Source organism: Cydia splendana, chromosome 6 (assembly GCF_910591565.1).
Source record: "Cydia splendana chromosome 6, ilCydSple1.2, whole genome shotgun sequence".
NCBI classification, from domain to species: Eukaryota; Metazoa; Arthropoda; class Insecta; order Lepidoptera; family Tortricidae; genus Cydia; species Cydia splendana.
In genome coordinates, this window is record NC_085965.1 from 10,585,893 (window position 1) to 10,609,489 (window position 23,597).

The window sequence follows — 23,597 nt, forward strand, 5'->3', positions numbered from 1 at the left end:
ACAAGATGGCGCTTGGCAAAATATTGCCAGCAGTAAAAAAATACATAGGTACGGTGCGTTCAAAGAATATTTCACCACGAGATTACAAATAAATAAAATACAATACTCACTTTGCATTGAATAGTATGCTTTATATTTTCGTTCCAATTCACGCTAAAGAGTGTAGTATTTTAGCGATACTCAAGTTTCTCTTGGAATAAACAGGTACTATAGCAAGGCCTATTGACTTCCTTGAAACGATGTGACCCTTCAAAATTGTACATGTGTTGTCCGTTCCCAGACGAGATTGCCAGTAATTAACATCAAAATATTTTACTACAGCAACATTGCTAGAACTGGCTTTGTCTATAGATACGATTTCTAGGAACAAATCAAATTATTTTGATTTGTATTTTATGAAGTAGTCATATGTAAATTATTATTTATTTTTTGATATATGAATATTATTATCTATTATATTTCAGTTTGTCTTTGTCTATGTTCATAAAATCTACGAAGGGTAGACGTGCCTCTACCCTCCTTGATAAAATAAAAAAAAATCTTTGTCAATTGGCCTCTTTGATAGGCCTTGATTTGGGTCTGGCCGGTAAGAACATAGACAAGATAAAAGTCTGTAATGTCAATGCTGTCATTTAAGTCATTTAATGCAAAAATATCAATTTTCATATAAAACGATTTATTCACTTGAAATATATTTATTTACCTATTAACTATTAAAAATAAAAACTATTCATATGTACGAGCAACATATCTAAATGCGTCTTCGCACAGACTTAGTTAAATTTAAACCGTTGTCTCTCTTCCTTCCTTGCTGTATGTATCCGGCAATGGCGACTTTATCAACAATTCTTATCCGGATTATGGAAAGCCCTAATGTGTGTGTGGAAACCGTTGTAGTAAATCAGAAACAGCGATAATTTCAAGGTAAGATATAATAATATATTAATCTTTAAATAAAAATGAGCGTGCTAATTACCAAATTCAAATATAATAATTTAATCTTACTATCCCCGTAAGTCCCGCGGACGCTATATCGCGTCCGAAATTATAATCAAAATCCAACATAGATGTAAAACCCCACATTGTTTAAGCTGGTAACCCTAGGAATTAGCGACGTTAGTAATTAGGAAGATAGATTATATTGTTTAATTTTTTGACTATTTTGTTTTAGAAAGTGCATCAGCAGATGGCTTGAGCGTGAGATAATAATATAATCCTGGGCCGTCATATGATTTCTTGGAAAAAGCTCAGAAGGGCACGTATCTGCCGCATATCCAAACTAGTTTCCCGGTGACCAAGAACGCTGCGCGGAGCTGTGAAGCAGAAAATGTCCGATAACCGGATAGATGTAATAACAACTTGTAACCATTTGCCATATCAGTGTATGTATTCATATGTATTATGAAAATATTTATATCTTAATAATACGTAACTTTTTGTTACCTTTTATATTTCACGAATTTCTGAATATAGTACCTAATCATTATCTTTTAACGTATTTTTTTACTTATTTGTGAAATGCTAATTTAAGAGCCCAACAACGTGCACACTAGCGCTACTGCTAAATAATCGTGATTATTTAAATTTAACGACATGTATTTAAAAGAGGGGCCGCTACGGACTGTATTGTGTATTTAGGTACCTTTTGAATACATCAAACTAGATTTTATGTTGCTGTATTCGTCGATCTATGAGCTCAAAACAAAAACGGCCGTTTTAACTTTGGACGGGTAGATTGACGAATCCAATAACATAAAAACTAGTTCAATGTATTCAGCAGTGGCGCTAGTGTGCACGTTGATGGGCTCTTAAAAACCTGACCCCAACAAAAAAGAAAAAAATACAAAAAGAAATTCTCTCTCTGGGATTCGAACCCAGGACCATTAGCTTCCTGAACTGGATTACTGCCAATACCCGCTAGGCTAAACGGGTTGTCAATTCTAATTACAATGGTATCCTACCAGAGCGCTAGTAGTATAAACGAACTTTTGAAAGGGACATTTTTTTGTATGGAGTTATCGTTCTTCTCCTAGTGAGTATTATATTCTTTGTACTATAGTCGCACCAATAAAAGTCTGCAGCGGATTTGATAGCCCACGCAGTGTAAGTGTTATTTATACGTCATAAGTTCATAGAAGTTTGACGTTTAAAATGACACTTGCACTGCGTGGGCTATCAAAATCGCTGCAGACTTTTTACGGTCTAACTCTAGCAATTTAATTTATTGATAAAGTGTCAACTCAAATTGGTTTAGTGTTAATGATAAAGATTTTAATTAGTTTTACCAATTTATTTACCAATAATAATATTATGGAACTATGTTAAATATTAACGTAGATCCGACCGTAACCTAAGAGGTTGACGTGTATTTGTCAATGTCAAATGATTGGCTGACTTGACCTGTTATCAAAATAATATGAAATTGTTCTCTTTTTATAATGAAATAAATTAGGTTGGAAAACAATATATGAACAAGTATATGATCAACGGAATCTGTGAATGTTTATTATGATTTCCCAGTTCAATCGTATCTCCTTTTGCTTTGAACGGTTACCTTTTAACAAGGAGCAATTGCAATGCAAATATACTGCTTTTCAAGTTTAGGTTCTTACTTATTTGTTTTTGAATGACGTGTAAATGTTTCCGACGGTAGACACTGAAGAAAACATTGTCCAAGTAGCACCGCAGAGTAACACATCTAGTCCATCCAAACATGCCCAAAGACCAGATAGTTCTGAAGGGTCCAAACGGCATAATAATAAAGAATCAGTGACAATGTTGATTAAAGAAATGGTATTTTTCGCCGCTTTAGCGTTAACGACATATGGTGCTCTTCATAATTCGTAAGTGTTATTCTTTGTTTATAAATATTTTATTTTTATTAATTAGATGTTGTAATATTTTCGTATTTACAGGCCTTCTAAGATTTCTAAGCATCCCAAAGCTACAAAGTTCTTCAGTTCAGATTCACTAGTAACAGATTGGCATAAAGGGCAGCTAACTAATGCCCATGCCACCATTAACCATGTTGACTTGTCCTTTGTCATGTACTATGCTCCTTGGGATGCGGAGTCTCAGTATGTTAGAGGGCAATTTGAAGAGGCTGCAATGGTATTAAGTGATCGCGTAAGTATTCATTTATATGTCAAAATCATTTCTTTTTAAGGTCTTATGAACTGTAATTTGGTGACATAATTTTACATGCTCACTTTATTTGATCAAAATTGGGCTTAGTTGTGTACAGTCACCGGCAATAATATGTTACTCTTCGAAGGCCGCAAAAATATGTGCCACACTCTTCTACAAATAAGACTGTGACAGATATTTTTGTGGCCTTCATTGTGTTACATATTATTGCAGGTGACTACACTGTTATTTTTCCTAATGTTGTTTCATTCCTTAGGAAGATATGTATTTTTTTAAATTCATGTACTTATACATATAGTTTAGCTGGTTCAATATTATTATAATTAATCAAATATAATTTACAGGTGCACTTCTCAGCCATCAACTGTTGGAATCCGGGGAGTGAATGTAGGATGCAGCACAACAAAATTCCTTCATGGCCAATTTTGATTGCTTACACTAGTACTTCGAGAGGTGTTCTTTATAAAGGTATGTTGTATGTTTATGTTTTTATAAAAAAAATGTCTTAACTACTCTAATAATGTTTAACATACAATGATAAATAAAAGACGTCTCTCCTGCTCCTTTAAGTTAAAAATTGAGAGTCAAATGTGACGTTTTCTATGAACCTTATTGTCAATGGCGCTTACGCCATTATTAACGATGCTCCGATATAAATACAATGCCACGCACCGCTGTGCGGCGTAAGCACCATCGACAATACGGTCCCTTTTCATAGATATTGCCCCAAATGTTTTGAGTATACCTTAAGGTCCGTAGGTTGACAATGGGTTGACAAACTTTGATGTAAGGTTGCCATAGTAAGTCTACATTATTAAGAAATTTTATAAGCCATTCAATTTGATTTCATCTGTAAGTAAACTAAATAAAACACAATGGTGTTTATATAAAGCTATTATGCAGGCTAGCCTAAAAACAATATCTTCAATGTTTGTAAATCACTGGCTGTTTTATTGGAAGGAAAGACAGCATTAAGGCGCGTCTCGATATCGCGCGGCGGCCGCGCGAGCAATGTTCGACCGCGGCACACCTGCATTTTGGCGCGCGAGCCAATTTCGACACCATCTAGAACTTATGCGCGGCGGCCGCGCGCGGCAGGCGATCCGACGATCGACCACATTATATCACAAAAAATTATTATTCGGAACGAAGTATAGCCAAATAGAAAAATGAGCTGTTGCGATAATCACTACATTTACTGTTCAATAGAAACTGTTTAGTGCCATATAATTTAATTAAAGTACGACACTTTTCATTATCCATGTATGCTGCCGCGCGAGCCAACTGAAATATATACACACCCGTCCCAACTGCGCGCGAACATTCCTTTGCCGCGCGTCGAAACACCGACAGTGAATTGGTTCGTCGCGCGGCGCGTTCGAGCGCGCCAATGATCGAGTTGGCGCGCGCGGCGGCCCGGTATCCATTGCGCGCGGCTGCCGCGCGCGCCAATGTTCGATAGCTTGTCGCGCAATATGGCGACGCGGTTTAACATTGCATATACTCGTAACTTACCCATTATTTTAAGTTGACTAATTATAAAATATATGTCCAATGAGCATCCTGTAAAATAGCCGGACCCACACAGAGCGAGAATACGCGCGAGGCAAGTTCCTCACGCATAAAACGGCCGGTGTAGACGTGCCTCGCGCGCGCTGCCTCGGCCGAGGCACATCTACACTGGCCGTTTTGTGCGCGAGGAAATTGCTTCGCGCGTATACTCCCTCTGTGTGGACCCGGCTAATGAAATACAGTAGCCTGCAAAACGTAATTCAAGACCAAAAAAAACTAAGCAATGTTGCCACTTTTTACTAGCGCGTCTTGTATTTATGTAAAAATAAGTAAATAAAAGTACTTTTTTAAAATCGTAGCAGTAAAATTACTAATAAATAAATTATCTAAGCGTGATTATTTATCAAAAGGAATTTACTATTTTACAAACAAATTATTGCAGTGGCAACATTGTCTCACTTTTTTTGGTCTTGAATTACGTTTTGCAGTTTAGTATGAACATTATTGTTTCAGGTCCAAGAGATGCTCATAGTATGGTTAGGTTCCTGGAATTAGTAATGAAACCTTTAGAGAGGATCTCAACAACTGAGGACCTTGTTCAACTGTTGTCTATCTGTGATGTAAGTGATCATTCTTTCAGATTATAAATTGCAAGAGTATTGAAAAAAATTGATGTGTCATACTCATACTCATACTGTATGATAAACTGATACTGATACATACTAGAGATGTGCGCCGATGGCAAAATCATCGGCGGCGGCGTCCGATGATTTTTTGATCGGCGGCGGCGGCGTGATCGGCGTGAAATCGGCGTGGCATAATTTTTGATACTGCATGAGAACGTGGCTGTACAAGCTCTAGATTAAAGCCTTCTGAGTATTTACTAGGCTATCCAAAACATATTATGTATGTTTTCTAAATTATTGCCGAAAATTATACCCCATCATGACACTTGGCAACTATTTATTACCAACGTTATGTTTAAATATTAAAATAAAAATGATACTTTAAAACGCCACATTTTAGGCAGTATTTTTACTTACTTTGTAAGTGGAATACAAATAAAACACAAAAAAAAACTTTATAAGTTAAGTCTTAAATCTACATCGTCAGGTGACAAGCAAAACTCACTAAGTACCACCACAATTTAATAGCCATAGTGAGCCATATTAGTACAAAAAGAAGGTAGATTTTTATAATTTTGATTGAAATATATATTGTTAAGTAAAAGAAGCTGATAATCACGAGCTTCTTTTACTTAATATAATATATATAAAATGACTAAAAATTGATCGTGTGTAATTTTAAATGAAATTGTATATTATGTGATAAATAAATAAATCATATCTATCATATGATGACCCTTATGCGTGTCACCAGCATTATACGAGAAATCATAAAAAATACATACGCATTTATAATCGTGGTGGCAGCTTGCTGGAGATTCTAAGAAGAAAATAGCATGTTTATGTCCTAGGAAATGAACCTGCTATTTTCTTGACTTTAGTTCACTGATTAAATTGACAATCAAGAGACTATTGATGTAAAACAAAATGCGTCCTACAAAAAAGATGTGCGAAAAAATATCAAATAATAACCTGAGATCCAGAAACTAGATCTTGTATAAATTAACGCTAAATCGTTATCACAGCTAACACCGCAACGATAAAAATGATGCTAATTTGGTTCACCGGTAAATAATAAGCGAAAAAGCATAGGGATCTTTAAATTATACCTCTGACACTATCTACTCACTACGCAACATGGAATAAGACATGATAGGTATCAAAATTTCCCACGCCGATTATACGCCGGTCAAATTTATCGGCGGCGGCGGCGTGGAAAAATCGTCGGCGGCGGCGGCGCGGCGGCGCGGCGCACATGTCTAATACATACTGATACATATGGTTGAGTTGAGATGATAAGAGATAAACTTTTGACAAAATAATTGAAATTTAAAATTCAAATTTAAATGACAGTTTTCGTAATGAGAAATTTACGAAAACTCTATTTTTCATTTTGGTATAGGCAACGCAATTAGAGGGCCTACTACGAACTCCTAAAATCGAAATTTCGTTTTTTGCCTTTCTACATCTGTACCTATAGCCCTCAAATATTCAAATGATAAACAAAAAATAATGACAAATAGACGCACGAACGAAAAACGAAGTGGTTTGCGGTAGCCCTCTGACATTGTCCTGTTTATTTTATAAATAGATGAAATATGCAATTATGCAGCATCTACATCAGGGTGCCCGTAAATGCGGTGACACCCCATATGATAAAAAATGCTTTTTCCAAATGTTTACAGGCTGTAGCTGTAGGATATACGCCAATAACCGATACCTCGCGCCACTACAACACTTGGTACCACGCCGCTGTCAAAATACGAGAGTTTGACTTTATCGGCGAAGTCTGCTTTGGGGTTGTGACATCTGAGGATTTGGCGGTTGATCTCGGAGTTAACAGTGTGCCAAGTGCTAGGCTGATGTTATGGAATGATACAAAGGTATGGCATTGACATATAATATTTGGAGTTGTTTAGTTTAGCCTCGATTTTGTTTAGACATACCACATCGCAGCATTATCGCATTCAAACACGCATTTAGCATTGAGTCACTATGAAAAAATGTCATAGTAAAACAACCAGACAAGTGCGAGTTGGACTCACCCACCGAGGCTTCCGTACTTTTTAGTATTTGACTATTTGTTGTTATGAAAAGCGCTGGTGGCCTAGCGGTAAGAGCGTGCGACTTGCAATCCGGAGGTCGCGGGTTCGAACCCCGGCTCGTACCAATGAGTTTTTCGGAACTTATGTACGAAATATCATTTGATATTTACCAGTCGCTTTTCGGTGAAGGAAAACATCGTGAGGAAACCGGACTAATCCCAATAAGGCCTAGTTTCCCCTCTGGGTTGGAAGGTCTGATGGCAGTCGCTTTCGTAAAAACTAGTGCCTACGTCAAATCATGGGATTAGTTGTCAAGCGGACCCCAGGCTCTCATGAGCCGTGGCGAAATGCCGGGATAACGCGAGGAAGAAGAGAAGACTATTTGTTGTTATAGCGGCAACAGAAATACATCATCTGTGAAAACTGTCTAGCTAAGCTATTACGGTTCCTGAGATACAGCCTGGTGACAAACAGACATAGGAGTCTTAGTGATAGGGTCCCGTTTTTACCCTTTGGGTACGGAAACCTCAAAAATTACCTACAGTATTTTTTAAACCAATCCAAATTCAGTAAAGTTATTAATCTATTTTAGTGTCTAGATATGATCAGTCCTTATGGCATTAAGTCCGCCTTTTACTGTTAGGGTTTTTCTTTTGTGCAATAACGAGTAAATACCTTAATAAATAAATCAGCAATAGGTACATACCTACAATATTAATAACTTTCGTTTTCCACCCAAACACGCTTATGTGCAGGATAATTGTATTGTTTTCCTTACGATGGTTTAGGTATTTGAGTAAATGAAGTTAACGAAGTTTACTAAATCGCGTTTTAATACTTCAATTAAAGCTATAAAAATCAGATCCTCTAATGAGATCTCGCATTAATGACACCATTAGGTCGTCCACTCTGTTTAGTGGCAATTCGTGAACCTTATTTCAAAGACTTAAGGGCCACCCATGGACAATTCAGTGTCCCTGTTAAAACCTACGATAAACTTTATTTCAAAACGCAACTTTGTTTAGTCATTAGGCGGGTCCACACAGAAAGAGATACCTCGCGAGGAAATTGCCGCGCGAAGCAGCTCGGTCTGTGTAGACGTGCCTCGAACACTCGAACACGACTCGAACACACGCATTGCCTCGGGCGAGCCACGTTTCCACCAGCCGAGCTGTTTCGCGCGGCAATTTCCTCGCGAGGTATCTCTTTCTGTGTGGACCCGCCTATTAGGTTAGCTAGCTCCCCTCTAAACAAATGTTAGTATTTTTTCATCACACTCGCTCAGTAAATGTGGAATTGCACGCAGGTTTAGCGGGAGTTATAGAAAAAGCGTTCTCCCTAGGGAGTTATGAAGTTTCTAGTGCCATAATTAACAGTTTTTTGTCTTTATACTTAATTTTTGTATCGCAAGTGTGATGAAAAACATTGTGTGTAACTCGGGGCGTAATAATATTGCAAACTCGAGTCTATAAATCGCTCCGGCAAGCCGTCGCGATTTAACTTACTCTCGTTTGCAATATTCAACTTACGCCCCATGTTGCACAATGTACTATTATTGTCTATACGTTTTTGAAAACAGGAATATGTACTGGACGAGAGTGAAAACACCTGGAACGAATCTTCCCTAATCAACTGGGTTTTAGAGAATTTCTCGCAGCCCGTGGGGAGAATCGTGCCTATGTGGAGAAAAGCCTTCACCTTCGAGAGATACGTGGACGGCAGCCCGCTGCTCATACTCTTTACTCCACTTAACCCGTTATATGAACAACTGCCATCTTATTCATTGGTAAGAACATGTTTTTACGCAATTAGAAATTAATCAATATTTTTGGTTTATATCAGCAGTACCTTCTGCATGAACAAACCGGCCAAGTGCGAGTCAGACTCGCGTTTCTAGGGTTCCGTACATAAGTCCGACTCACGCTTGACTACACATTTCTAATCGGTTTTCCTGTCATCTATAGGTAAAAAAATATTTAGACCCAATAGTTTCTGAGATAAAGGGGGGGGGGGGGGGTCATTTTGTGGCTATTTTCTTAAATAACTTCGAACCTATGTATTTTAAAATTATAAAAAAACATTCCATCTTTGGGTCACTAATTTACATATGTGTACCAAATTTCAACTTAATTGGTCCAGTAGTTTCCGAGAAAATAGGCTGTGACAGACGGACAGACAGACAGACGCACGAGTGATCCTATAAGGGTTCCGTTTTTTCCTTTTGAGGTACGGAACCCTAAAAATAACTTAAGCATATAAAGGTACCTATATCAAGGTAGAAAATAATTTGTCTCGATTTAACATAGTTCCAGCTGAAAATGTAACATGTGTACCTTAGCCAAAGCCTTAGGTACAGACGTTCCTCAACTAAGCTATATTTACAGTACATATGGTGCTACTTTACCGCCCTAGTGCAGTAATTAGCACTATACGTGCCTATGTTCAATTTAAAGGGCCATATGCATGCCATAGGTAGTGTAAAACGTTGTAAGATACACGTGCGATTTGTAATGTACTATTACCGCTCGAGAGATCCACAATACTCTCGATATCTTTTACCCAACCGTTAATGAAAACACAAGTTATAACTCAAAAGGAACAAGTGTGTGACCTAATATAAAAACTGTATGTTTTAGCTAAGGGAAGTAGCGATGGAATATTATAACTGCAAACACAACGAGACTCTAAACTGGACCTCCGAGCTCGTAAAACTTCAACAAGTCCAACGCCTCATGTACCAACAAAAGGACTTCCTCAAATACTGCGAAAACTTCAAATTCAAGCAACCTATAAGGAAAACTAATCCCTTATACAGAAAAGAAGTAGTATCTCACAACAATAAGTATCCTTGGAACAACAATACCCAACAACAGAAAAACCAGAGAGGAGGAATGTTCAGTTACTTGTTTAAAGGAGGTTTTGATATATCTAAAGTAGTGGGCAGTGGTGAGAAGTCTTACCTTATGTCTACGCTAGGCTTGGTGGAGGAATGTTCGGCGCCTGTGATGCCGGCGGAGAAGAGCTTCTATGATAGTTATGAGCAGTGCCAGTTTACGGAAAACGAGAAGCATGAAAATGAACCCTTATTGGAAGAGGAAGAGTAAGTTTCTAGACACCACACTTTCGTGTAACTAATTAATTTTATAACGATTTTTAAACTCAAAAGTTATGTGTTACATAAAAGCACATAGATACTTTTAAAAGCATATCGCTTAGGGCCACCCCACACTAGCGTCTCCCGAGCGTCGGCGTCTGGCTGCCGCTAGACGCAACGTTGACGTAACTGCGCAGAGACGACTAGTTGCCCACCGACGCTCAAAAGTCGCTAGTGTGGGGTGGCCCTTAAATCTAAACATGTGAAGTTTCCAGACAAAAGGTTATCAGTAAGGTCGATTTCTAATTGAATATTTATGGCAATACCAGCATTTTATCGTCTTCTGATATTTGGCTATGAAGATAATGTTTTAATAACATCACACTTGAAATATATGTATAAAATAATTACAGATTGAGAACCACAATGTTACCGTTCGAAGACGACCCGCTTTCCCCCGAAAACCTCATCCAAGATAACGTGCAACATTTCTGCAAACTCATGAGATTCGCCAACACGTGGGGGCCACCGGTGTACCCACAGCGCGTGACCACCAATGTTTCGCACATACACGGTCTCGCGTGTGCTCAGAACTCTAGTCTGAACATGTTAGCGGTTGACAGCGTGAGGAATCATCACTTTGCGGAGTTCCTTGGAATAGACATAACTAGCAAGAAGGATAAAACGGCGGTTGTCATATTAGACAGCAAGGTAGGTTCCAATTTTAAAACTAACACGGGACTTAATCGCGTAAAACTTTCGTTTATTTTTGGCCTGACGTTTCGAACGTGACGTTACTTTCGTGATCACAAGCAGACTGGCGAGGAATTGTATCAACATCTTGCTGCGGGGGATTTTGCAAATTACCCACACTTGATCTTGTACGCTAGGGTTGTCACTTTGCCTACACACAACACTCACGACATCCGATGGTATGTGATGGGATGTTTAAATCAGTATAAGCTAGGTTCTATTTAAAGCCGATTTACGTTTATTATAATGCGTTACTCAGCAATTACTTTTTTATAAGCGTTCAGTTCCCTATTTTATTCTAAATGAAACCTAATTCTAAATTAATTGATTATATATATTCGAAGTAGTATCTAGTCTATCCTAGATATAATATATATATATATACAGTGGAATCCGTTTATTATGACTCCGCTTATACTGACCAACTGCTTACTATGACGTAATTACTGTGCGAAGTTTGGTTTTCATATAAAATTCTTTGTGACAAAGTCGGATAAGATGACTTCGCTTATAGTGACAAACCGCTTACTATGACCTATAAATCCTGTTTTCATTTAATTATGTCCGGTTATACTGACACATTCGCTGGTTTTCGTGACCGTCCCCGCGTCTTTCCCTGCGAGAACGTTTGGTGCGTACGTGGCAACGTGGCATGTAAGTTGTTTTAATTTTTGATGCTCAATGACAAGTTGATAATTGGTACAAGCTTAATAAAACTCATCTCTCACAAAGGAATTTCAGATTAATTTGAAAAAAATAACAAAAATAAGAAGTTAATCAACTACGCTTTATTATGACATCCGCTTAGTATGACGTATTTGTCATTTCCCTTTGATGTCATTATAAGCGGATTCTACTGTATTTATATATATATCCTACTATCCCATCCTATTCATACAGGTACATTAATAATTGCTTTTGTTCAGGCATGCAGTATAAACAATTGTATCTGATTGACTCATAGTCTGAACAATTGGAGTCGTGATATTGCTTAACAATCCTGCGCATAGCTTCATTTTATTACGCTTGTTATCGACATATGTTTATAGTTTTTCCTTATATTGGCGCACTAAGGTCATTCCGCGCTTTTGTTTTATTTTTAATAAATAGTGAAAAACATTGATAAAAATGTATAGTAATGTTGATAACGGCAGGCTTGGCTCACTCCGCAATTTCGTCGCTTTGCTACAGGTAGCTAAAAGTACATCCGTTCCACACCAATTTTGGTGGCTAGCCATAAGCCGCGCGTGGCGCTGTCGCCACCTAGCGGCCATATCTGTCCTGATCGTAACAGAAGCGTTTTGTTAGAGAGTGAGTATTCTGTACCTAGTACTATTATTTATTCTGTGATAACGGTACGATATTCAACCGTATACCTACCGTGTATGGTTCGCCACCACATAATGCAAAATTATAAAGTTTGCAATTCAAACCAAAATAAACTTACAATGGTTTTACGAAATAGATTTACCTAAGGCTTACGGCACTTATGGCTGCGAGACCCCTACATTTAAGAGCATTGAAAACGGATCAGTTTTTAAGTAATAATATATATTCATATTTGTTTGCAAGTTGGTCCGAGGGTGGACTCTGACGCCAGTTGAAGCCAACCTCTGTAGCCATATAAACACTCATAGAGTTTGAGGTCGTTAGAACCCTTTTGATAAATAATTGGCAATTGAAGAAGAAAAAGTAGTTGCTATAAAATCTAGTAGGTACATAAAATTATTTTTTGACAGAAACTTGTTGAATACACTTCATATTTTTTATTGCTTTAAATTTCTAGCAATATTTTTGCTTCCATTACGGGACATATGCTAAAAAAAAACAATATTATTTTGCAGCACGAAAGTCAGTACCTGTTGTCAGAAGAATACTCAGCCAAATCCCTAAGAGATTTCATCCACAACTTCACCTACAAGAACTTGAAGCGTTCCCTCCGTACATTGGTGGACGATGCGGAGCGCACCCACTATTTCGGGTCGGATGGAGAAGTGGAACAGATGGGCATAGATGAGCAAACTATACATGTGGTGGACCTTACAACGCATAGTTTTAGGCGGCTTGTGAGGAAACCGGACATGGTAAGTTTATGCCTCGCTCAGCTATCAAATCCCTAAGAGATTTTATTGCTTTAAAGGTCCATAATAATATTTGGTAGTTTACTGTGACGAGTCAAAGGAAAACAACCTATCTGTGCTGTGATTATTGACTAACGAGAAATATCAATAACATGCTACTCATATAATATCTCGATAGTGCTAGTGTTTTCGCGAGTTTTCCGCGAAGTACCTATTATCAACCTTATTAAAAAGTGCAATAATCTGTTATACTCGTATCACTACACCTTATAAAACAAAGTCCCCCACCGCGTCTGTCTGTTTGTATGTTCGCGTTAAAACTACTGAACGGATTTTCATGTGGTTTTCGCCTATGAATAGTGATCCTTGAGGAAGGTTTAGTTGTATAATTTGCTAACCCGTCCGAAGCCGAGGCGGTCGCTAGTTCCTCTATATGTGTTGACTACAGGCACAGAATAAATAATAGTACTAGGTACAGAAGATTCACTCTCTAACAAAACGCGTCTGTTACGATTAGGACAGCTATGACCGCTAGGTGGCGCCAGCGCCACGCGCGGCTTATGGCTAGCCATCAAAATTGGTGTGGGACGGATGTACTTGTAGCTACTTGTTGCGACGCGACGAAATCGCGGAGTGAGCCACGCCTGCTACAGGTCATAATGTAATGTTTAGACGACCGGTCTGGCCTAGTGGGTAGCCCTGTCCTGCCTGTGAAGCCGATGGTCCTGGGTTCGAATCCCAGTAAGGGCATTTATTGATCATTGACACAGATATTTGTTCCTGAGTCATGGTTGTTTTCCTATGTATTTAAGTATTCATATATATCGCTGTCTGAGTACCCACAACACCTTCTTGAGCTTACTGTGGGACTTAGTCAATCTGTGTATGAATGTCCTATAATATTTATTATTATTATAATGTTACAGTTAACGATAGTGGCGGTATGCGGCGGGCTGTGCAGCGCGTCGACGACGCGCGCGGCGCTGGAGGCGGCGCGGCTGCTGGCGGCGTGCGGCGTGCCGGCGCGGCCGGCGCGGCTCGACGCGCTGCGCCACGACCTGGCCTGGCACTACACCGCCGTCACCTACCCCTCCATCTTCGTGTTCTCCCCGCACAGGTAATAATGAGATTAATGAGCCACATAAACACTACCTCCTATCTTATTAACTGAGGCATATTTTAATAATACAAAGGTACCTCTGCCTGTAGTTAAACCAAGAAAAGTCTGCAGCGATTTTGATAGCATATTATGTCGATTATTACGTCATAATTTCATAGAACTTTGACGTTTAAAATAACACTTGCACTGCATGTGCTACGAAAATCGTTGCAGACTTTTCTTGGTCTAACTCTACCTCCTTCCACTATGCGTGACCGCCATCTTGAAAATATAATCCCCCTGAAAATCTGTAATCGTTCCATCTTCTATAAGTCTGTATCTTTAGGTATTAAAAAAAGTAAACAAAATCTACCCTCAAATGGCTTCTTAAGTTAGTTGAGGGTAGATGAAAACATTACATGATCAAATAATGTAGGTTAAAGTCAGGTCGTTCAGTAACAGATCCAGGTGGATTTGTATTTGGTTGGTTAATCAATGAATATTATAACTTAACTACCCGAAAATGTACAAATTATTTGTTTACTTTTATTTAAGTACCTAAAGATACAGAGTATATATAGTACTCGAAAACCCTGTCCATCTGTCGCATTGTATTCACAAACAAAATTGATATCCGGATTTCCAAAACTTCATTTGCATTTGCAAAAGTGAAAGAGAAAGTAATATGAGCCCGATTGACAGTTTGGTTTCCGGAGGCAGTGTGTATGAACTGTATGAGGCAGAGGCAGCACAGGAGCTCGCTGTTTATTCGCGCGAAGTATTATGACATGTTCAACTTTTAAATTTAACCCTTTTCCAGGCATAGTACGATTTATCGACCACATACGCGCCACTAGAATTTCAACTTTAGCATTCGGATTTAAGATTCAAATTTGATTGCACTTTCGGGAAATTTGACTTGTCTTCAAATGAATCATCAAAGCTGGATTAATTGGAATATATTTCATATGTCAGTGCGTCTCACTCTCTCAAGCAAAATGTGAGACGCAATACACATTGGACAAAGAAATTGGATAGGTGGAATACCACCCTAAGCCACTAGTTGGCAGACCTTACAACGCGTAATAGAGTAGCACCTGCTTATAGGCGTTAATTGTTCGTGTCGCAATGTGTGTGTCTATAACAGTGGACTGTTTCCCTACAGCGAGGAGGGTGAGATGAGGTACCCGCCGACGGCGCGCGTGTCTGGTAGCGGACTGTTGGCACTGGCCCTGCGCGGGTTGCGTGCACCGCAGCGCATGCGCGTGCGGCTTGCACTCTGCGCAAGACACCAGGTACTAAACATTTTAACATCACTGTCGAATAAAATTGTAACATGTTCAATTTCATCCTAATTCTATCCATAAACTAATTTAACGGTTTAACTCGCGTATTTTTGTCACTCGCGCCGCAGTTAACGTTGCGCCAAAGTTAGTTTTAGTTAGTATGACTCACGGCAGTTTAAATGAGACTAATTTTATCCCTCTAGTCCTTTTTCATTATTGTAAATTGACCCGTGGCTCTCCGTAACATCTAAATTATGAATAGGAACCTACCTATGTATCTTATCTTAAGCAATGAATTTTTTTTTAGTCCACGAAAGAAAAGAAGACTTGCCTGAGAGATATAAGAGAACACATCACAACAGTTATCGGCAGAAACCTAAAATATTGGCGTAGGACAGAAAACCGAGAACTAAAAGACGCACTCTTGAAAAGACTACAATACCTTCACAGAGTGTCTTTAGAACTAAGCCTACTCCACACGACTGACCTGGGAAATGACCAAAAGGAACTGTCATTACTCGACTCACTTAGTAAATTGTCTAAACACTGGGACATTGACGTATCGATGTTAAGAAACAATATTGCATCGCCGCAGAAATTAACTAGTTGATATTAGATTTATTTTGTATATATTGTACATTTAACGATTTGTATCTATGTTGTTTATTTATAGTGACTGAAAGAGCTGAATAAAAATGTTACGATAAAATGTTGTAATTTTTTTATATGGTCAATATTTATTTTCCCTGATTGTTCTTGTTACTCAAAAATTATTAACTTCTGTGGGAACTTAGAATATTTCATGCGCTAATGAGTTATTAAATTTCTCTTCATACACTTAACAATAGTGACAACCTGACAACTAATATATCGTACTATTATACCAGTGTATCTTGAGCTGTAGACCTCGTAAACCCCCAAGGCTCCGCCATTTTTTTTAATGTCCAAAAACTGAATACTTAGAAAAAAATCCATATATAACCTTCTCACAAAATAGGTTGAGAAATGCATGCTCTGTTTTGTTTAAGCTGAATAGACGACCTTCGCTCCGCTCGATCAATGACCAATGACCGATTACATAGCGGGGAACAATAACTACTTATCTACAGATTCAAATTGATTATCACAAACACGAAAAATAAGAACATACAAAGAAACGAAAGTATGATTTATTATAATAACAGGATTTTAGTCTAGAACTCGACATCGACGCCGAAGAAGGTGAGCGTGTTTAGTTTGGTGCTCCTGCGCCAGCCGCGGACCAGGCTCAGGATTGCCGACGTCGACTTGTCCACGTAGGCTTCTGTGGAAACAGCAATGATAGGTAGCAATTACTGGTTACCAGTTCGCCGGACGATATCAACCTGTCAGTTAAACGCAAAATTTGACAGCTCCGAACAACTGACAGGCTGATATCGTCCGGCGAACTGGTAATCTGTAGGCCCCTTTAGCGCTTGTAATACGCAGATAAGCAATACCTATTGCCGTAGAAAGAGTGCTTTATTGAAATGAAACTTTTCAGTTTCTTGCGATATGCCTAGGAATTTCACGATATGGCGGATTTAACGATCAGCCGCCGACATATTTTGAATTGTGAATTATATGGCGCCCAACGTGGGGCCATAGAGAAAACTGAACACAAACTTACTGAGGTGATTTGTAACGTCATAGTCTGGAAACTTCTTGTGATAAGGCTTGAGTAGGTACACTAGATCGGTCCCCACCACGCCACACAGGTAGTCTATCACTGAGCCCGCCACGCGTCCGTCGTTGCTACTTTGGTGCACCTGGTTACAACATCGCAAAGTTGGTTAGAAATATTTCGTCGCATCTGAGTAAGAGCATTATAGAATAGGAATGAACTTAGCAATAGAGTCCACAACCCCCAACCCAATCGTTACCACTCGCTACGCAGTTTCCAATAAACAATGTTTTGAAGTTAGTCGTTGACATGACCGGCACTGACATTTTATTTGACTATATATGACTTATGCTATAAGCTGCTTTTGATCTTGTCAGGCTTTTACCTACGATAAATAAACCTTATAATTTTATTTTTGTTTTCCTTGCAATTGAACGTAGATCAGATTTTTATATATTGAATCATAAAAATACCCATTTATCCACGACTTGCCTCAGAGAAAATGGGTTGTTTACGGCTTTGTTGTACAATCTACAATTTCGGCATTAAATTGCATCCATATTGCATCCTTTGATACAGCTTTATAATATGGCGCCCAACGTGGGGCCATCGAGAAAACAGGCATTAAAATACACAGAACAATTAACGATTGAAATTAAGACATTATCCCAATATACGACCTCATATACTCTTCCATCGGGCTGACGCGATAACCTGGCTGCATATTCTCCGATATCTTGCAAAGTGTAATGGTTGCTTGGCATCCGTGGCGAATACCGCCATGGATATACCATGAACTCCTAGAAATGAAAAGGAATTGTGTTCATTTTGAATATCTAAGTACCTGAAGATACTTCTGCTTCTTCTAGCTATACTCTAAAAGCGGATAAAATTATCAAGTAGCTGTAGCTTTTGAGGGCTTTTAAGATTTTTGTCCATCCACATCTTGTTCATCAACAGACACCATTTTTGTATCTAAATAGAATTTCCCCGTTCTTTGGAACTCAGATCACAGGATTCCCGGGAATGTTAAAACCTTTGAAAACCGCGTGTAGGAATAGGATCCGGGTTGGCCAATAAGCATAAGCATGGGTGTCAAAATTCCTTGAAATATATGTAAGGGTGCGTGTAACGAAGCGTTACACTATCGACCTTCATACTATTTCTGGCACCATACAAATTCTAAATTCCCTTTTGAAATTCAAATCCTATTCCAAATTCCATTCAATGATTTTTATTTTCAGTTCGATCACATACTCTGATCGATAAACATCATTTAATCTAACAGACTGTACTTCCCAAGTTTCTAAACACGACCGTTTAAGTGTGATTTTTATTAGTAAACGTAATAATTCATAAGTGCGTGCAGTTCAGTATAGTGCTCGTTTTGTGGCCCTGCACACCTTCCAGATATATATCTACATCATCACCAAGGCACATATTGTAAGTTATTTGATTTGTAACCTTCTGAATTACGAAAGTGTTTTTATACATACCTATCTGTTAACACGTAACCTGTATTGTTACAGGTGCCTTTTTATTTAAATAATAAATACCCCTCATCGCTCTGGATCCTGCCTTTTCATTCCCATCATCCCCGTGAGGCTCCTCCATCTCCCCCCCTCACAATATAAATAAAATATTTCTTTTCCTCGAAATATGTACCTTCTTCGGGGCAAAACTTGCGTGTAAATGTACAGCAAGCTGAATGGTTTCACCAAGTTTATCTACATATTTCCGTATAGCTTGTGCTTCGTTTGTAGAGAATGGCCGAACGCCTGGAAACCATTGCGAGCAACGATCGGGAGGTTTGCTGACATCATCTGAATGTTTAAAAATGTAAATATACTATTAAAACATTTGCAAGAAGCTATATCTATGTCGGCGGCCGATCGTAATATCCGCCGGATCATGAAATTTCTAGGCATATCGTGAAATGTGAAAATCATCGTCTCGTTCCCTGAGTCGACGCAGCCCCGTCCTATTTCTGGAGAGTTGTGCATCTGAAGCGACCTAACGAACCTATCCTACATATCTATTGGTTTAATGTGACTACTGTCAAAACATTACACAGGAATTTTACGTCCGCCGACATCTGCGACATCTGCACCTGTTAACCACCATATAATTTTTCATCGAGCGTGCTCGTGGCGCCGACGGTGCGAAGTTACACGAAGTTTAGTCTTATTTATCAGACCGCGGTGAAATGAGCCCGATTTTGTATGTCTTATATATAAGACTACGGCGGTTAAAAGGTTAAATTTAACCATGACAATTATGCGCTGTATGAGGTGAGGTCGGGCAAGAAGGATGCCGAAGAAAGAGGAACACTTATTTGGAATAGTCATACCTATACCACTGTACGAGTATAATAAAGAGTTCTAATGTACAGTATGGACACTCCCTGCCTCCCGTTGAAAGTGCCGCCCACCCGCTCTCGGTTACCTCACAGTTACCGGCTGGCAAGGACGCGACGACGCGGTGCACAGAGCGGAGGCCACGTAAAATATTCAAATATTAAACAAATATTTACAAAACCTACACACTGAAAACAACACAATATCTAATGTTTTCAACTTACGTAATATTTTGGTGGCTTTAATTTCCTTACAATTTCTTTTCAACTTCGTTAAATTCAAAATAGGAAACTATCGTATAAATCGAGCTTAGATACCCACCTTACAGCATAATATGATTGTTATTTCTTCCTAATTCGCGCAATGAGTTTTGAGTAATTGAGTTCATCGAACTTGACAACAAAATGGCGGGAACCCTAGCACGTCTTATCTCACTCACACAAGCATGTACGCGATCACCTACACGAGCTTAGAGCCTTAGACTGTGTGCGTAGGAACGCGTTTGTTTCATACATTTGATCGCCAGTGTCCGAGGTGTGCCTATACTGTTCCTTTTGTTATCCGATAACACGAAATACGAAAGTTGACGCTATGCGTGATTCAGACGATCAGTGAAGATTAGGATGACTATCTAATCAATTCAAAAATGATTTTTAAAATGATAAGATTGAATATAGTTAATGATATTTAGGGTCCGAAGTTTTTTACGATAAAATAATTACAATGTACCTAAATAAACTGTTTAGACGACTGTCGCTATTGTACCTAAATACTTTCGAGACTTGATTGCATGCCTACATATAATAATAACGTAGGCACATATATCTTAGAAATGTGATTTTACAGTACAAGTAGCAAAATACTTAGGTGACCGTGAGCGACCTCTATTAAATTGTCAGTTTTGTGTGGTGTGGACGTACTAATGATATCATATAAATCAGGGGGTCTGTGCCAATTTTCGACTCTAGTACCTACCTATGTGCGTTTGCGGGCAATTTTAAATTTTAGATTGCTCGACTGTCACCATGAATCTAAAATTGGTAATTAAATTCTGTACGTGTGAACGCCAGATGAGACCCAATTTGACGCCAATTAAATTTCTGATAAAATAACTTAAAAGTTATCCACTTGTCGTTCTAATTCGCTCTAATTACAACTGAGAAGGAAAGCGATACCTTGAGACAAGCTTACTTACGAGCTATAAGTACTTATAATGTATTTGGACTGTTAAAGTGGAGCCGTTAACCAATGCATGTACTACACACAGAGGTAGGTAGGTACATGTAGGGGAGATGTGGGTATAATGATCCCCTTAAGGGAGAAACTTTACTGTGTTCACAGTTGAAGACAAAAACACAAGATTTAGGTCGTTATGAATAGTCCATTTACTTAATTAAGTAACAGCATTCTTATTTCTCGTGTTTTTTATATATTTAAACAATTATGTTATGTTTTCTAAAGGTTTAGTAAAGGATCATTTTATACATAGGTATGTATAAAACGATCCCTAGGGTAGAGTTAAAATAATCACAGATGATTCCTTTGTAATATCAAGATTTCTTCATCTTAATCATTTAAGTCAGTCGATTCCAGCTTTTCTTTATTTTCAGAAGATGAGTGCTATTTTTTTTCTATTTTGGCCTTATTTTTAACGCCGTCAGGGGCACAGATTTTGCTTGCTATTGCTTAAAAGGCAATCCATAATTTAATCGCATTAAGAGCCCTTAAATAGCATTTCTTCCTAAGGTCATTTGTTCGGAAGTAAGTGGCTTCCCATATAACCATTCCAGTCGCAGAATCACAAAGTGGTAACTAAATGTCAGATGTGTCGTAACAGAGTCCACACAATGTGTCTAGAATTGTTTCGAAACAAAGTGTCGTCGCCGTGTCTACACTTTTCCGTAACAAGGTGTCGACACATTTGTGTGCACTTTGCGTGCGGTTTGCGACTAAATCTGACAGCAAATTTGTGACAGCAAATGTCAATATAAAATACCTCTTGAAAACCAAGGTTTGTCAAACTACTATTAGTGTCTCGTGTGCTCGTAATTCTAGTAAGTCATCATGGGCAATGCAAATGATAATAATCGACCGAAACCATATAAACACCCAACACCCGTCAACCTTTTACAGAAAAGTTTTTAAAGAAATTCAATAAGCTACTTAGGTCAGGCAACGAATGCTCCAAAACTTGTAGAGGGAAATGCTCGGAACACAATTTTTGACTCCGTAACTCGGTTTGACAAGTTAGGAGGTGAACATATCAAAAGTCCCCGGCCGTAGCCCTTGAGCGGGGGGGGAGAGAGGGGGCTTTGAAGGTCCCATTTTCCCGTTTTTCGATTATATCTCGGAAACTATGCATCTCAGCGACATGGCCACTTGGCTCATGGCTCACAAAATGAAAGTTTATTTAATTTGTTACAAGTTTATTCAGTCAATTTTTTCGATATGTTGAATAGTTTTTGAGATATCCGCTCTTGAAAGTTTATTTAGGGCTCTCAATTTTATCTTGATATATCTATATCAGTGAAGGTGCTAGGCCGTGTTTGGTATCGTTTTCGTATAAATCTGGGGTGCTGAATCCATTTAAGATATCACATTGACACCATTCCACAAAATAAAAATAAATCTTTTTAGGGTTCCGTACCTCAAAAGGAAAAAACGGAACCCTTATAGGATCACTCGTGCGTCTGTATGTATGTCCGTCTGAATACACAAAATAGTTCTTTACATATAGATGACAGGAAAACCTATTAGAAATGTGCAGTCAAGCGCGAGTCGGACTTAATGTAAGGAACCCTTAATACGCGAGTCCGACTCGCACTTGGCCGGTTTTTTTGAAACTCTTCTTGACGCTTAACCGCTGAACCGATTTCGTTGAAATTTGGTATAGAAATAGTTTGCGTCCCGGAACAGGACATAGGATAGATCTTATAACCAAAATCATCTTTTGAAGGTGTGAAAAGTGGCGTGGAAATTTGTACGGGAAATCAATAACCGCTGAACCGATTTATATGAAATTTGGGATGGTCTACATCTTTGATTTAGTTAAAAATGATGAAAAAACATGACTTCAAACCTAAACTTAAACAGTATTCTTCAAGAAGTCAATTCTGAATTCCCCCCTATACCTCATGTCACACCTTTAAAGGATTATTTTTGAGGTAACTTATTATATCCTGTCTCGGGACTCAAAATATATGTGTACCAAATTTAAATTAAAACTGTTCAGCAGTTTAAGCGTGAAGAGGAGTTTAAAAGAAAGTATTTTAATAAGTTTATATGTTTTTACTTCGGAATGGTGTCAATGTGATACCTTAACTAAATTTGGTACTGCGAATTTATACGAAAACGATACCAAACATGGCCTCGTAGCTTTTCTGTTGTAGAAGTCAAAATAAAATTGAGAGCCCTAAATTCTTATTACTTGGCCAAACTTGTGTAGAAGGAAAAGGTAAAATAAAAGTCTTCGGCAGGAATATAAGACACAAATATAATTTTTTTTGCGTTACTATTTCATTCATCAAATATAAACATACCTTGATTATACTATTCTAGTGAGATCCTCATAGATAAACAAAAACATTTACTTAAAAAATTACAAGGTCGAAATGTCACGGAACTTGTGAGAGTAATATGTGAAAAATATAAACTTTTATGACAAAAAAAATCTGGACACAATTTAAGAATCACCCAATTGCGTCGAGGAATCATCTGTATTTTTGCTTGTTTCATTACCTCCTCGCTTCTTTTTTGTCCTTTGTATTCTGTAGCAATTTGTTAGATCTGAAAATAAAGATAACTTGCGTCGTCACGGATGTCGATTTATAGGTTTTAGGGAGTGCAGAATTCGAAAACGATGATCATTTTATAATCCAAGATGGCGGCTACGTATTTTGTCATTAAAGTGGAATCCAAAATAGTCATCATTTTCGAAATCTGCGCCCCCAGAAAC

The 23,597-nt window shown here is 38.3% G+C and overlaps 2 protein-coding genes across 2 annotated transcripts in view; one reads left to right on the forward strand and one right to left on the reverse strand.

The window, feature by feature from the left end:
* Positions 1-2,385: 2,385 nt before the first annotated feature.
* Positions 2,386-16,352, forward strand: LOC134791383 (uncharacterized). Its single transcript, XM_063762394.1, has 12 exons — positions 2,386-2,843; positions 2,916-3,126; positions 3,492-3,615; positions 5,173-5,279; positions 6,971-7,168; positions 8,910-9,116; positions 9,967-10,430; positions 10,838-11,135; positions 13,022-13,261; positions 14,185-14,375; positions 15,523-15,652; positions 15,951-16,352. Exons 1-12 carry the CDS (start codon positions 2,638-2,640, stop codon positions 16,251-16,253), a joined length of 2,679 nt encoding a protein of 892 aa, XP_063618464.1. The 5' UTR covers positions 2,386-2,637; the 3' UTR covers positions 16,254-16,352.
* A 441-nt stretch (positions 16,353-16,793) lies between these two features.
* LOC134791406 (zinc carboxypeptidase A 1-like) overlaps positions 16,794-23,597 on the reverse strand; it is a 50,462-nt gene continuing 43,658 nt past the window's right edge. The window contains exons 5-8 of the mRNA XM_063762427.1: positions 18,951-19,108; positions 17,966-18,085; positions 17,292-17,430; positions 16,794-16,946 (exon numbers count right to left, since the gene is read on the reverse strand). Of these exons, the coding sequence (XP_063618497.1) occupies positions 16,837-16,946; positions 17,292-17,430; positions 17,966-18,085; positions 18,951-19,108 (527 nt within the window). The 3' untranslated portion in view covers positions 16,794-16,836. The remainder of the gene's footprint in view (positions 16,947-17,291; positions 17,431-17,965; positions 18,086-18,950; positions 19,109-23,597) is intronic.